At 50.0% G+C, this 16,252-nt stretch overlaps 1 protein-coding gene across 1 annotated transcript in view; it reads left to right on the top strand.

Annotated features, from left to right (window-relative positions):
• LOC144949183 (disintegrin and metalloproteinase domain-containing protein 10-like) overlaps positions 1-16,252 on the top strand; it is a 34,454-nt gene that overhangs the window by 13,826 nt on the left and 4,376 nt on the right. Inside the window, exons 6-14 of the mRNA XM_078879073.1 lie at positions 1,663-1,755; positions 3,414-3,597; positions 5,368-5,531; positions 6,570-6,753; positions 7,881-8,031; positions 9,061-9,169; positions 10,408-10,482; positions 12,141-12,240; positions 13,922-14,142. Coding sequence (XP_078735199.1) covers positions 1,663-1,755; positions 3,414-3,597; positions 5,368-5,531; positions 6,570-6,753; positions 7,881-8,031; positions 9,061-9,169; positions 10,408-10,482; positions 12,141-12,240; positions 13,922-14,142 — 1,281 coding nt within the window. The remainder of the gene's footprint in view (positions 1-1,662; positions 1,756-3,413; positions 3,598-5,367; positions 5,532-6,569; positions 6,754-7,880; positions 8,032-9,060; positions 9,170-10,407; positions 10,483-12,140; positions 12,241-13,921; positions 14,143-16,252) is intronic.

Genomic DNA, 16,252 nt, shown 5'->3' with positions numbered 1-16,252 from the left:
GTGACGGCGCTTTTTGAGTGGCAGACTTGTGCCAAAATGCGCCGCTTGTTCCAGAATGTTTTTGTTACTTGACTAAGTCTACCGAACTGACCGTTTTGTCTCATCCGCACTGTGTTCAACCACCATAAAAAAGACAAAGACTCCCCGTATAGTCTTTACACACTGTTGGGGGCAAGTGTTGTTGAGCAAGCACCTATGACGGCCAGAATGGCACACGAGGGGGGTGGGTTGCCTGCATTGAGGCCGAATGTTTACTCCACGTGGCACCAGGTACTCACTTGAGGCTGAGTTGACCTACGGGAGGCTCAGGACCTGTTCAGATAATCGTCACTGGTGTTGGCCGTGAGCAGGGTATCGAAACTCGGGTACGCTGAGGTTTGTAGCGCAGCGCGTGCTAACCGCTGCACCACCGCTCCCCATTCAGCCCGCAACACTGCAGGTCACAACACTTCTCTCGTTCCTGGGTTGCGACATCTCACGGGGGGGGGGGGGGGGGGGGCTGCTCACAACCCGGGATCTCCGTGGGTACCGGTTCAGGGTCTCTGACATAGCAACACCGCAGGGATCAAGCCACCGGGCCATCTCATGCATCTGCCTATTTACGATGCGTGGTTGCGTGCGTGCGTGCGCGCGCGCGGTGCTGATGCTCTGGTTGCGAATCGATGTCCCTTTGTCGCTCGCAGAAATTTTAATTCAGATGCAAATTACCGCCTGAATGACCTCCGACGAGCCTTTGTGTTGACGTGACCAATGCTGAATGATTGTTGGCGTGTTTTTTTTTTATCAGCATGTTAGCCGAGCCGTGTAGCAGCGCATATACAGGCTAAAGACTCCAATGCCCTTAGCTTTCCACTAAAATCGCTAAATGTCCTTCCGTCAAACATTAATTTACCTCTCTGTGCATTCACAGCACTTGTTTAAACTTTGCGTTTTCTGCGCCGTTCTGTACGAATATCTTGATCCCTTGCGCAACCTCCCCCAGTTTATTCAAACAAAAATCCGTATCCATGAACGGATCTGTATGTATGTTGAACTTCTTTCGCACCGTACGTTGCCAAGCGTGCTAATTGGAGGTGCGGGGGGAAGGACAACAAAATAAAACACAGAAAGCAGTTCTAAAGAAAATGGTTTTCAATCTTGGTGATTTAAAAGTGTATGGCTCCCACTGGCTTCCTCATATCGGAGGCAAGAGCGTTCCAGACGGCCGCAGAAGCACATCTGAAAGCGCGGCGACCGCCTTTTTTTCGATGGCCAGCCAAAAGCCCCCGCTGCCGTTGCCGAGTGTGTGTGGCAGATTTCCGTTGGGGAGCGGTGGTGCAGCGGTTAGCACGCTGCGCTATGAACCTGGCGACCCGAGTTCGATTCCCGTTCACGGCCAACACCGGTGACGATTATCTGAACTGGTCCTGGGCATCCCCTAGGTCGATTCAGCCTCAAATGAGTACCTGGTGAGGTGTGTAAACATCGCCACCAGGGAGACAAAGGCGGCCGGGCGTGGTGTTGGCCATCCACCCCCTCGTGTGCCGTGCCGGCCTTCATAGGTGCTCGCTAACAGCACTTGCCCCAACGGTCTGTTGAAGGCTGTATGGGGGATCTTTGTCTGTGTCTTGTCTCACCCCCCCCTACAACCCCACCCCACCGTCTCGTTTTTTCTCGAGGCAGATTTCCGTGCATGTGGTTGGCATGGAGAGGGTCTATCAGTCGACCAACTTCAACGGCATCAAGGACATCAGCTTCGTGGTGAAGCGCGTGCGGGTGGGTTGAGAGAGGGCGGCGCGTGGCTTCACAACAGCGGTTTGATGACAGACCCCACCCCCCCCCGGGCTAACGTCACCAACGTTGGGCCGACGTTGGTTCAACGTTGCACGCTAACCGGAACGCCGTATTCACGTGTGCAATGTGCTGCTTAATGGGATTCTGCCACGCAATGTATGTTAGTGGTTTTGATATACATTATAGACTACGTCATGTATTTCTAAAGCATTTAATGCACATCAATGGCACCTTATACAGTATATACTATTGTACGTACTCTTTGGTTCTTTCGGTAAAGTCACGTAGGTGAAAATAAAAAAAAAATAGAATAATTTTATTATTTTCATTTTTACTAAATTAAATAAATTAAACAATTTATTTATATATATATGTATTTTCCACCTACGCGACTTTGCCAAAAGAATCAAAGAGTATGGATCATTGCAGTCACGAAAACTTCAAATCTAGAACTATTGTACGTAATTAAGTTTGGTGCATTTAACATATATTATGCACGATATATGATGCGCTACATGCGGGGGCTAGAGGTTGTGGGCAGTCGAGGGCAGGTGCAGCAAAATCCATGAAATGATTCTCTGCTGTACCTCACTCCCCTCCTTCAACACGCACTGACCAGCAACAGGCGGGTCCATCTGTCAGTCATCCCCAACTCAGTCAACTCCACAGTGCGTGGGAGGTCTGTCCCGTGACCTCCTGCCAGCGAAGCCTCAGAGGGCACCAAAGCAGGCACAATCACCTCCCCTGAGCACAGTTGGCTGCTACGTACGGTGCGAAAGAAGTTCAGCATGCACACATACACTACAGGGGTTTTCTCACCGTACATGACCTCGCTGGCCAGATCGGCTTGGTGAATTCAGCCAGCCAGTATATTTCGGGCATTGAGTGTTGTCTTGGTGTGGTCTGGGACTGTTTTTGCTGTTGTTTTACTGCCTTTCCAAAACTTGAGAATTGATTATGCAATTTAAACTTATATACTTTATTTATTTATTAAAGGGGTGCCACGGTGGCTAGGAAATGTCATCTTCCCCGCCTGGTATGCAGGTCGTGTTAATTTTTCTCCGGGTCCTCCCGATTTTCCCTCGACATTTGGAAATATGCGTTTAGGGTATTTTGGCGGCTATACATTTCAACATGATACGCCATTTAGTTGAGCTTTAATTTGTGGCCAGGTCGCTTCTGAAAAATAAGTAAATACCTTGGTGGGCTTTGCCTGGTAGGATGGGGATGGTTTAGTTTGATTTGTGTTCAGGTGTTTGGGTGATTTGTTTACCTTTCTCGTACTTTGCACTACTGCCGTGTCTTTGTACTGTTTGTTGTTGTAACGTTCTTACCCGCCCCTACTGGACTTCTGTGAAAAAGAGCTTCATAGCTCATCGGATTCCTCCTCCAGTATAAATAAATATTCTGATTCTGTGCTACGGAAGTGGTTTTTTTCAGTGGTTGCCCAGTCAGGACCAGTTCAGATATTGCTCGTAAGTGCATTGTGGGAAAGCCAACTGCACCTTGCTCTGTAAATTCCAGTAAAGTTATTCCTCTAGCGCCCAACATGAATACATTCTGTCACTTCGTGGGAACTGGTAGATATGGTTGTTTTTGGTGGTGACGGTTGTGGTGATGGTTGTTGTGGTTGTGGCCAGATCAATACGACGGAGGACGCACTCGATGCCAGCAACCCTTTCCGTTCCTCTCGCCTTGGTGTCGAGAAGTTCTTGGATCTCAACTCGGAGCAGAACCACAACGACTTCTGCCTGGCCTACGTCATGGCCGACCGCAATTTCGGAGATGGAGTGCTCGGCTTGGCCTGGGTTGGCTCTCCCACAGGTGGCAGATTCCTCTTTACACGGTGGCGAGATGTTAACTACCTCGCCTGGTATGGAAGAGGTCGTGGGTTCGATCCCACCCTTGACTCATGTATATTTGTTGTATTGCATATTCTCTCTCCGCGGAGTCGTGTGGATTTTTCTCCGGGTCTTCTGGGTTTTCCCTCCTCATTTATAAACATGTTTTGAGAGTATTTGGCTGCTATAAATTTCCACATGATAAGCCATTTTCGTTGAGCTATCATTTGTGGCCAGGTTCCTTCTGAAAAAGAGCTGTATAGCACAGTGGGGCCTTACCTGGTAAAGTCAAAATTGTTTAATTGACAAAAGTTGTGTTTTGAATGATAAATACAATTTATATTTGCCAAATGGCGCACTTCATCCACAGATCTCGTTGCGCCCACCAATGTATGGACGGTGGCACATAAACTATTTTATTTTAAAAATAAAAATAAAACAACTAAATTAAATCACGACGTTTCGGAAGCAACACAAGCATCCGTCATCAGGTGTGACTGCTCCAGAAAAATTACACGTGTCTCTAAATAGCTCTCTTCATACGCTACAGTAATTTTGCTGGAGCAGTCACACCTGATGACGGATGCATGTGTTTCTTCCGAAACGTCGTGATTTAATTTAGTTGTTTTATTTTTATTTTATTTTGTTTTCACCTAAGTGAATTTACCGAAAAAAACTACAGAGTATGGATCCTTGCAGTCACGGAAATTTCAAATCTAGAATTTTATTTTATTTTATATACAAGTTGTTTAGTTTTAGTTTAGTCTATGGGTTTTTATGCATCTCTATGAGTCTCTATGCATTTCTGTGGGTCTCTGTATCTCCATTGGTTTCTATGTATCTCTATGGGTCTCTATGTGTCTATATGGGTCTCTATGTATCTTTATGGGTCTCTCTGTATCTCCAAGTATATTTATGTGTCTCCGTACGTTTCTATGCATTTAGAGTATTTGGCTGCTATAAACTTCCACGTGATGATAAGCCACTTCGTTGAGCTATCACTTGTGATAGCCAGGCCGCTTTTGAAAAATAAGCGACATAGTTTAGTTGAACAGAAATCTCGACTGCAGAGGGCGCTCAGGCAACACTGCGTGATGGGACACAGAGCACCCTCGCTTGCGCGCGCATCATCCGAGATTCTGTGCAAAGCTTTGGTGTGCAAAGTGCCTAGACAGCCACATTTCCTCCGCACACATTGATCATTCTTTACCTTTGGCGTACACACAGCTTGCAATTGTCGATATCACAGAAATACTTCCGGGAAACCCCTTCACATGGCGTCAGGTCCACCCGGTGAGAGGTGGCACCTTCCCATCCTTCCCGCCGCATGAGAGTAATGCTTCCCGCACGACAAATTAAGGGCAGAAACAAGTTGACTTGATGACTTTGTGTAACAATTGGTGACTGGGCGTAAACTATGAATGCACTTGAAAACAAAGGTTCATCATATCCCAGTCTATGTGAGTCTACGGTTCTCTGTTGTGAGTCTATTTGAGTCACTATGCGAGCCCGTGGGTCTCTTTGAGAGTCAGTGGGGTGCGAGTTGAGACCACGACCTCGCCACAATCGAGGAATCCGTTTAATCAAAGGCAGGGGCTGAAACCTGGATTCGAACCCACGATCTCTGCTGTGGCGGTTCAGAGCTCTGACCTCCAAGCGACCCGGCCAGCTGGCTGGATGGCCGGCCAGCCGGCCGCCTGCCTGCTTGGTCCTTGTTCGAAGTCTTACGCGAACCTATTCCTTCCCGGCTCAGCGGCGTCGGGCGGCATCTGCGAGAGGAACAAGCTGTTCTCGGACCGGACTCGCAAGTCGCTCAACACGGGCATCGTGACGGTGAACAACTACGGGTCCCACGTGCCCCTCAAAGTGTCCATCATCACCATCACCCACGAGGTCGGCCACAACTTCGGCTCGCCGGTACGATCGCCGCTCGCGCACCTCTCCGTCTCCCCGATGATGAGCAGCAGCTGCCTCTGATGCATTGCCTCCCACCGCGCCCCCCACCCCCCGAAATAACCCACTTGACAAAATAAACAAGCGTGTACGATACGTTCCCATCGCGTCGCGGCAGATGCTGTCGCGACCGACCGCCTGCCTTTGTTGCCGCAAACCCTTCACGAAGGGTGCGGAAAATGTTATATCCCGCTGGCTCCTGCATCAATCCCTCCCTTGCCCTGCGAAACCACGGAGCTCGATTTCAGCTGCGGCCTTTTTCTTTGCACTTCGTTACAAAGAGTGGATGTCCAAAACTAGCCACTCCACGGTGTGACACACCAAGCTACAATTTCCTGTAATGGAGCAGGGTGGGAGGGGGGGGGCATGTGTAGAATGGAGGATGGCAGGTTATCCAGACAGGCATTCGAGTGCCACCCAGACTTTGGCGACCAGGCCGATGGCTGCGTAACAAAGCGAAGACCTAAAGCCACCTGGTGGTCGTGACGATGGTTCAGATGTCAGTCGCTGCTGATGAATGCCTTGGGTGGGAATCGAACTCGGGTTTTGTAGCGAAGGATGTCTAACCACTGCGCCACTGCTGAATTAACAGCAATCTCTAAAAAATGTAACGTAGCAGATATTCCGCCTTTTTTCCCCCCAAAAGAGACTGAACACTTTCGAATCAATTCTAGATTTGAAGCTTTCGTGACTGCAAGGATTCATATTCTTAGGTTTTTTCGGTAAAGTCACGTAGGTAAAAAATTAAAATTAGTAAAATAAAAATAAAATTCACGACGTTTCGGAGGCAACACAAGCTTCCACCTGAAGACGGAAGCTTGTGTTGCCTCCGAAACGTCGTGAATTTTATTTTTATTTTACTTTTATTAATTTTTTACCTACGTGACTTTCGAATCAGATTCAGATTGTGGAACTTCCAAACTCAGTCGAAATTTGTCCTCCCGTGTCTCCCCCCCCCTTCCCCCCCACCACCACCACATCGCGTATCGTCACCGACCGCAGCACGACTCGGAGGCTCGCTGCATGCCCGGCGAGTCCCAGGAACGTGCGCAGAGGACGGCCGGGAACTACTTGATGTATCCCTACGCCCAGTCGGGCGACAAGCCGAACAACATGCTGTTCTCTCCGTGCAGCATCGACAGCATCAGCAAAGTGCTCAAGGCCAAGCGCAACTTGTGCTTTATCGGTACGCAGCGCGTACTCGTTGTTGTCACCGAACATAGCAGTGCACTACAAAGTGGAAGTAGGCCTTTTTAAATCCTTTATATTAAGTTCGCTTGCTTGCTTAGGACCGTGCAAATCTTTCGGTCGTTTTTTAACCCACTTCCCGTGATCCAATCGAGCTGACATTTTCCACACAGACTCGTCGTGCGTAACAATTAATGTTCGTGAAAAAAAATCCTAAATTTTACACTTTTTAGGACAAAAATATTATATTTAATTACCAATTGCTTAATGGTGCAATGCAATCATCTGACCCATAGGTGGCAGCCATCTCAAGCCAGAGGACGAGAGGACTCTAGCCGCCACGCATATAAAGGATTTATAGTGAAAAACTTTGTTTTTACGGGTTATACGTATTGATTGACTGCGTTGGCCTGGTGATTCCGAATAAGGACGACACCAGTATAAGTTTGCCTTGTTGTCCCAACCGCTGCATAAAATCGTAAACCCTTAGCCCCGAAAAACTCCCTGGATGAGAGGTGCTTCCCAGCAATTTTGGAGCTGGACCTAAAAAAACTAACAGACTATAAACTCAACTATTTTATATTTTACCAGGTAAGGCCCACTGGGTTTTTTTTTCAGAAGCGACCTGGCCACAAATGATAGCTCAACGAAGTGGCTTATAATGTGGACATTTATCGCAGCCAAATACTCTAAACGCACGTTTCTAAATGTGGAGGGAAACCCCAGAGGACCCAGAGAAAAATCCACACGACCACGGCGAGAGAGAACATGCAAACAACACATATACGTGAGTCAGGGGTGGCCACAATGTACAGCTCAAGGAAGACACTTATCACGTTGAAAATTTCTAGCAGCCAAATACTCGAATCCAGTTTTCACTGGTGGCCCCTGGTGGCCTTTAGTGCGGCCCCAGACAATCCACAAACGCCCCTTGCAGGCGGTGTAGGCGGGCCCTCACATTGACGATGTCTTATCAGTGAAAGTGGCCCGCCCTTTGAAAGCTAGCGACGAACACCGCTCTAAACAGACGTTTCTAAACATTCAACTTTGCGAGCTCACTGCCCCCCTCCCCCGCAACCCCCCCGCCCCACGTCCCCCTGCCCCCCCCCCTCCCCACCGCCACAGAGTCGGACACGCCGGTGTGTGGGAACGGGCTGGTGGAGGAGGACGAGGAGTGCGACTGCGGCTTTGGGGAGGATTGCGCGGACTTGTGCTGCTTCCCCGCCAGCGCCCCCGCCGGGCAACGCTGCCGCCTGCGCCCCGACGTGGAGTGCAGGTGTGCTGCGGGGGGGGGGAGCTGCGGGGGGGGGGGGGCTGCAGGGGGGAGGGGGCTGCGGGGGGGGGGGGCTGCGGGCGGGGGGGGGGGCAACCCCCCCATCTCCAACCCCCGACCACCCCCCTCCCCCCCCCCCGCAATCAAGACCGCTTGTCCCTATGCGCATGAGGATATGGGACCCCCCCCTCCCGGGGGCATGGAGTTATGGGGACATGGGGGGGGGGGGCGTGCATGGAAACATCAAGATGTGGGCACTGTAGGCGCCATCAATCACCGCATTTTGAATGAAAATAAAAGGACGGAATTTTAAGTTGAATCGCGACCATGCAATGTGACGAAAATTGATCAAATCAGCAGCGGTGGTGAATCATAATGCCCCCTTGCAGGTCACATGACCTGGGTATGCATCAACCGAACAGCTGTCAATTGTTGTTGTTGTTGTGTCCTCTTCTAAGTGTGTTTCACGAGACGAGATAATTGCCCTTGGTAGGTGGAGCAGCTGGTCAGACTTGTTTGGGGGAATTTAACGATGCAGAAACAATTTCATGCATCCTTCTCCAACAGCCCATTTCACCCTCTTATTCACACAACAGCCAAGATGAGCATGCGTAGGACACACGGGCGAAATTTGCACGCGAGCGACGAAGAAATGAGATTGGTAGAGTGGGAAAAAAGGGCTGGAAAAGCCATCGAGGGGAGTGGCATGGGGTTTTTAAGTTCTAAAAATTACGTGCAAATAGAAGTTGCCCATTTATGATCCTGCCATCCTTCCCGCACCTCCGATCAGCACGCTTGGCTACGTACGGTGCAAAGGAAGTTCACCGTACCTACCATGTATGTCTAACTTCCTTAGCACATACATGTATGTGTGTATGCATGTTCAACTTCTTTCTCGCCGTAAGTAGTCAACCGTGCTGATTCGGAGGTGCGAGATGAAGGACATCAAACAATAAATCGACATCTCCGCATTTGCCTTTAACTCTTGACCTCTTGACCTTCGGGGCCCCCCTCTCACCCCTCCTGTGACAGCCCCAGCGAGGGCCCGTGCTGCTCGCACGAGTGCAAGTTACACGCAGCGGGGGAGCTGTGCCGGCCCGAGGCCGAGTGCTCGAAGGCCGGGGTGTGCAGCGGCGACATGGTACGTGTGTGACACGGGGGGGAGGGGTGTGGAGGTGTGGAGTGGTGATGTCGCGCGCGGTTAGCGCTACGAAGCCAGCGTCTCCGGGTTCGATTTCCCGCTGATGGCCAGCCGCCACCAGTGACGATTATCTCAACCGGTCATGGGCCTCCCCTAGGTCCATACTCTTAGTTCTTTCGGTAAAGTCACGTGGCTGTGACAGTTTCACCTGAAGACGGAAGCTTGTGTTGCCTCCGAAACGTCGTGATTTTATTGTTTTTATTTTTTATTAATTTTAATTTCAATTTTTACCTACGTGACTTTACCGAAAGAACTAAGAGTATGAATCCTTGCAGTCACGAAAGCTTCAAATCTAGAACTCTCCTAGGTCGACTCAGCCTAAAACGAGTACCTGGTGTGGTGTGTAAACATCGTCACTCGGGAAAAACGTGGGTGCTGTCCTCCCACCCCCACGAGTACCTATGCCGGCTTTCATAGGTGCTCACTCGCAGCACTTGCCCCAACAGTCTGTTCGGGCTATACGGGGATCTTTGTCTTTTGGGGTAGAGGTGCAGCCCTGCAATGTTGATTTCTCACGCCACTGCTGGTGGAACGGCCTTCGCTGGGAGTGGCGGCGCAGCGGTCAGCGTGCTGTGCTTTAAACCCGGCGGCCCGAGTTCGATTTCCCGCTCACGGTCAACATCGGTGAAAATCGCTCCACCGATTTACAAAGTTGGCTACGTACGGCACGAAAGAAGTCCAGCATACGTGCATATATATCTGATCGTGTCCTGGAGCTCCCCTAGGTTGACTCAGCCTCGGTGTGCAGCAAACATTGCCACTGGGGAGACAAAGGCGGTCGGCCGTGGTGCTGGCCACCCACCCCCTCGTGTGCCGTGCCGGCCTTCATAGGTGCTCGCTAACAGCACTTGCCCCTACAGTCTGTTAAGGCTGCACGCGGGCATCTTTGTCTTTGACTGGATAGGTGCACGCTTGGAATGACGTGTATTCTGAGAGACTTAGAAAGTTGCACACGTATCGGGGAACATAGGCAGGTGAGAGACGTCACATCGACCGCTCAGCAAAGTAAGTGGATTGTGACAGGACGCGTTGCTAAAAGGGATGATGATGATGGTGACGACGACGAAACGTGTGACGTACACGATGAAACGATAAACGATGCGGACCGTTCTGTGTGCACGTGTGCTTCGCTTCTCCCCTTCCGTACGCGCGAACAACGAACGAACGAACGCACGCAGGTCATTTGCCTGGCGTCGGAGCCCAAGGACAACCACACGGTGTGCAACAGGGGGTCGCAGATCTGCATGCAGGGGGTGAGTACCGTGAACCCAGGCCAGCTCTGTGCTCGCGTAAAACCCACCCACGACGCAAGAGAAGGGGACGACCGGCCGCATCGGCGAGCGGTCGGCCGGCCCGCGCCTTCGCGCACCTCCTCTCGGAGCGTGTCGCCGGCCGGGGGTCACGTCTTGCCTTGACAGACGGAGCGAGGAAAATGGCTCGTGTGCGTGCGTGTATGTACGTACGTGTGCACGTTGAACTTCTTTCTCACCGTACGTAGCCAACCGTGCTAATCGGAGTAGCTGGCCAGAATTGTTACGTCGCAAAGATCGTGAGCGACGGTAGAGGCTTGTGGAAGCCTTCATCCAGCAGTGGATTGACCCTGGGCTGAGGAAGGCAACGATGATGATCACTTTCGTTTAGTGATCGCGAGCAGTTAAAATTGGCTCGGTCCTGACAACCGGTGAGCCTGACCTCGCGGAGGGTTTCAAGGCTTTGCCAGGGTAAATCCATGGGTTGTTGACCCACGTCGTGCTGTGTTTAAGTGTGCCTGTCAAGTGTCTCCATGTGCTCCTACCCAGCCGGGTGGCTCAGCGGTAGAGTGGCTCGCAGCCGAATTGCTGCGAATTGAAATCATGGTTTGGGGTTGAGTCGGCCCCATCATCTTTGCGGGGGAGGGCGGAGGGTGGTCGATAGATTTAGGACACCTTGATGGGGAAGTCGGCAGTGGGATGTCCTATGGAAAGACTCGTCCCTGACATAGCATTGTGGAATTTCCACCACCGGCTCAGGGCTGTAAACGAGAGATGACCTCCGCCTCAATGGTCATTGAGCGGAAAATGAACGTTGACTACCGAATTTTTGCTGGTTTGCACCGTACGCAGGGTGTAAGAGGTTCATTAAAAATAACAGGTCCTTCATCTTTGTTGAGAGGGTCATTGACAGAGGGCCAGTCAGCCGAAATGTCAAGATCTTCCTTTAAATCTTAGTTAAAGCAAAAATAAAACCCCGTGAGGTTTCTCGCGGTTGTAGCTGCGTAGCCCTGCGGTGCGATTTCGGATCGTGTGGCGTGCTGACCGGCACGATGTCCGACGTTCCGCTGCCAGTACGTGGAGTGAAATATCCCGGAGAGGGGTACAGCTTAACCTTGCACATGTACGCAGCATTCGGCAGAGGCGTTGGAGAGAAGACGGGTCACCAATGAAGACGCTGAGTGGCACCTGTTAAAATTAATACATATTTTTTTATTTTACTTGGCAAACAAAGCATAGCTCAACGAAGTGGCTCATCACGTGGACATTTATAGCAGACAAATACTCTAAACGCATGTTTCTAAATGTGGAGGAGAAAACCGGAGGACCCGGAGAAAAATCCACGTGACTTCGGGGAGAGAGACATGCAAACTCTAAATATACAGGCTTAAGGGTAAGGATCGAACCCACCACCTCCTGCATACCAGGCGAGGTAGTTAACATCATGCCACCATGTTGAAAAGGGTCCGCTCATATATCATCTTCCAGGGGCCATTCTCTGACATGGCGTTACTCTCTGCCGTGACTGGAGCAGTCCAGGAAGGATGTTTCCCTCGGTGCTGTGATAAAATTCTGATCGCAGCACGACTGAGATGTCGTGCCAGCGACCCATCGGGAGAGATACCTTTGTTCCTATCCCACCGCTGTGTGTCTCATCCCAGCTGTGCTCGGGCTCCATCTGCGAGCTGTACGGGCTGGAGGAGTGCCTCTGCCCCGGCGAAAGTCCTGAGGTCCAGTGCCACATCTGCTGCTCCAACCCAGGTGAGATGCGACTGGAAGTCACCCAGCAGTGGATATATCATAGCCGATTATGACGGAGTTATATATAAAACGCCAGACCTAAATGTCAGATTATTATTGTGTTGTGAGTGATATAACATACGTTTGTCTGCATGTTTATTGTGATATTATGCTTGTTTATACCCAGGGAAAGCCTTACCGAGCCTCATTGCTTTTACGCTTTTTTTTGTTTAATTCTAATCCCAGAGCCTTTAAGAATTTAAACAATGTTCAGTAGTATCTTATCTTCCCAGGCGCCGCAATAGACAACCTTTCCACCACGTGCCTCCGTTAATCTTGAGGCCTTCTCCTTGCTGCTCTGCTCTGCTGTGCACATCAAGCAGAAGTTAATCCGCATTAGGACCAGCGATGTGTGGGGGCGGAGGTGGGGATAATTATAATTTCCATGCAAATCAAAATTAATGCCAACTAGGAACGGCCGAGTTAATTGCGTATTGAGAAAGATTGAAATTAATGGTAATGTATGGGAAATTATTAAATTATCTGATTACAGCTGGTATTGTGTTTCACCGTCGCTTTCCAAGCACCCGCATTTGGTATTGTTACACACTTACCGTTATTTGTTAAAGAGGAGCATGGTCTGTGCTTGGTCACCCCTAGTCTGTTCATCAGCCATGGTCTATCCATCATTGCTGGTTGAAGGCCTCCCCCAAGCCGTAGTCAACCCTCATCATACTCTTGGGTTCTTTCGGTAAAGTCACGTAGGTAGAAAAATAAAATAAAACAAAAAATAATATATCACGACGTTTCGATCGCAACACAAGCGGTCGTCCTCAGGCGGAAAAATATCATCCAGCAGTGGAACTGCTGAACCAGCGAGAGAGCTGTTACAACAAGAGGTTATTTATGTGGCGATGGGCAAGCAAGCGGGGTCTGAGCTGGAAAGGAATTCCATCCCCGGACGCAAGCACGTCAGTTGTGTTAATGGGGGAGATTAGGGAGAGAGAGATTAGGGAGGGAGATTAGCATGAAATGAGCTTCCGTCACCGCACAAGAGCACCGTCCCCGCATCATCATTAGTAGCGGCAATAGTAGCAACAGCAGCCATGATCTATCATCCACTGCTGGATGAAGGCCTCATCATCTGCAAGCACGGTCCCTTCGCTCCGTGCAGGCAGTGGTCACCCTCCCCGCAGGCGCGTTTCCCTCCTTTGGCTGTCGTTCCGTCGCCAGCCTTGCCCATCGGCCGTCGTCCGTCCTATTCGTGTGCCCTGCCCAAACCCACCCAAAGGTTTCTTAAGAGCCAAAGCGATGCCTCTGATTTGCATCCTCTCCCTTGTCTCCCAGTGGCGTAACTCGTGCTATATGGGGTGGGATGTTCATCTCTGTCGCGCTGCGAGCGGCAGTGCAGCCGTTAGCCCGCTGTGTTCCCCAGGGTTCGATGCCCTCCCACGGCCACCAACACCGGTGACATTTATCTCAACCGGCCCTGGGCCTCCCCTAGGTCGACTCAGCCTCAAATGAGTACCTGGTGCGGTGCGGTGCGTAAGCATCGCTACTGGGGACACAAAGTTGGCGTTGGCCACCCACCCCCTCGCGTGCCACAGTGCGCGCCTTCACAGGTGCTCGCTCGCAGCACTTGCCCCAACCGTCTGTTACAGACTATACGTGGTGGGGGGGCATCTTTGTCTTTGTGGTGCAGGCGAGTCCTCCTCGTGTGCCGGCACGTCGGATGAGCGCTGGCGGCGCTACTTCAACGGGTCGCGCGTGGCGCTGCAGCCCGGCTCGCCGTGCGACGGCCTGCGCGGCTATTGCGACGCCATGCGACGCTGCCGACGCGTCGACGCAGAGGGGCCGCTCGTGCGGCTCAAGAAGGCCTTCTTCGAGGGCAAGATCTACCTCAACGTGGTGCAGTGGGTGCAGGCGAGTAGCGGGTCGCGCATCGGAAGGTGGCGGGAGGGGGGGGTGTGTGAGAATATAATATGAAGAAATAAGAATTGATATTCTTGGTTCTTTCGGTAAAGTCATGTAGATAAAAAAAAAATATTATATATTAAAAAAAAAGAATTATAAAAAAAAAAATAATAAAAGCAAAAAACCCACAATAAAATAAAAAATAGTCAAATAAAATTTAAAGTATATTTAAAATAATAAGATAAAGCCATAATGAAAGCAAAATTAAAATAAGAATTGGTTTTGCCATTTCTGCCAATAAAACAGGTGTTGAGATGTTCAAACAGCAAATAGAAACCGTTTGCAAGGAATCAAGAATATTACATTAAAAAAAATACCGGGTTAATTGTAATTTGCGGGTTATTCGCTGTGTCGATCCATTAACCAATCGATTGAGTAATTCCATTGGTTAGTATAGCGTCGTGTGACATGCCCCCTTTAGAGCGTGTTTGTTTGCATGTTCACCACAACAAGTACGTGTGGTTAATGCAGACTTGATTCCCTGCAAAAAAGTATTTCTTTGGTGTTGGAACATCTTGACACCTGTTTTTTTCCAGAAAGGGTAAAACGTACTTTGATATTGACAAAAAATTGCCATGATATAGCTGCTCAACACGAGCTATAAATGCTCTGATAGTGGCATTGTCTTTGTACCGTTCGCCTTTTGACGTTCTCTGGTCTGACACTGGTGAGACAAGGCCATAAAGAAGGCTGTTTCTGGTGTAGGCCAATCAGTTTAAAAAAACAATGCAAGTATATTGTCAGAGCGTGTTTCTTTGCATGTTTTGCCACAAGTGCCGTGTGGCTAATGCCGAATTGATGCCTTGGCGTTTGAACATCTTAGCACCTGCTTTATTGCCAGAAAGGGTAAGACCTATTCATATTTTTTTCACACGCCCCCTTTTCTTGATTGACTAATATCTGCATGGTTCGGCGATTCCGTCGCAGTCCCGTTCTTATTGTTCTACAGCTCCACGGCGCCGGTGCCGTGGTGCTGTTTCGGTGACGGCTCGGAGCGGAAAGGACAGCGACAACCGGCGATGCCAACAGTTGGCCAAGCTCTGTGGCCCGATATTGAGATGTTTGGCCGACTCCATCAATGCGGCTCACGTAGAGGTCAACGCTACAAATTTCCACGTAATGACAAGCCGCTTCGCCGAGCTGTCATTTGTGGCCAGGTCGCTTTTGAAAAGGAAGATAATAGCTCAGTCGACTTTACCTCGTTAAAGAAAAATATGTATTCGTGATTTGTTTATCTTTCATATACTTTGCACTCCTATCGTGTTTTTTTTTTTAAATTGTTTGTTGTTGTAACTTTCTGACCCGTCCCGGCTGGACATCTTACGAAAAAGAGCTTTGTAGCTGATCGGATTCCTCCAGTATAAATAAATGTTCCCATTATTATTAATGAGTGCTTATGCACGTGGCAGGATACCGGAGTAACTTGAGAAATCCCACGGGTGCGAGGAGGATGTTAATACTCAATCCCTGTACAGATGGAATACAGAGGGCAATGAATCCACTTGCCCTACTGCCGTAACCCGGGCAGGCCAGCAGATGGCGACACTGGCAGCTTAGAGCAGTGCTTCTTAACCTGGGGTGCACGCAACCTGCTGTGGGGGCGCGAGATGTCCTTTCTGGTGATGCGAAACATGGCCAGATTTTTGTCGAAGGTAAATCATCGAAACACAAATTAGAACAACTTTGTTTCATCAAACCTATGTGTTTGTTAACATTGTACATTTTGTAATGATTGCGAACCAAAGGGGTGCAAGGCTGCAGCAGCGGAAAAGAACCACTGGCTTAGAGGGCTTGTGAGTTTCACACATTTGCGTGGTCCGCCAACCCTCGCTGCCTCCACAGCGCTGGATTAGAGGCGCACGCAGCCACCGAGTGCCCAGCCTTGCCACCTTTCCCACTGCGGACCAAACGCGGACACGTTCCTCAGTCAGCCGAGGTCTGTTATCAAAACGGTGCAGTGTTCTGTTTTTAAAGTCGAACACAGCAATACCGGTGTCAAATCTCGGTACAAATCAATTCCTGCCATCCGAACACAGATGCTGATTCCCAGGTGGCAACC

Source organism: Lampetra fluviatilis, chromosome 53 (genome assembly GCF_964198595.1).
Source record: "Lampetra fluviatilis chromosome 53, kcLamFluv1.1, whole genome shotgun sequence".
Classification (NCBI taxonomy): domain Eukaryota; kingdom Metazoa; phylum Chordata; class Hyperoartia; order Petromyzontiformes; family Petromyzontidae; genus Lampetra; species Lampetra fluviatilis.
The sequence above is the reverse complement of the archived record's forward strand: the minus strand, read 5'-3'. Positions and strand labels throughout refer to the sequence as shown.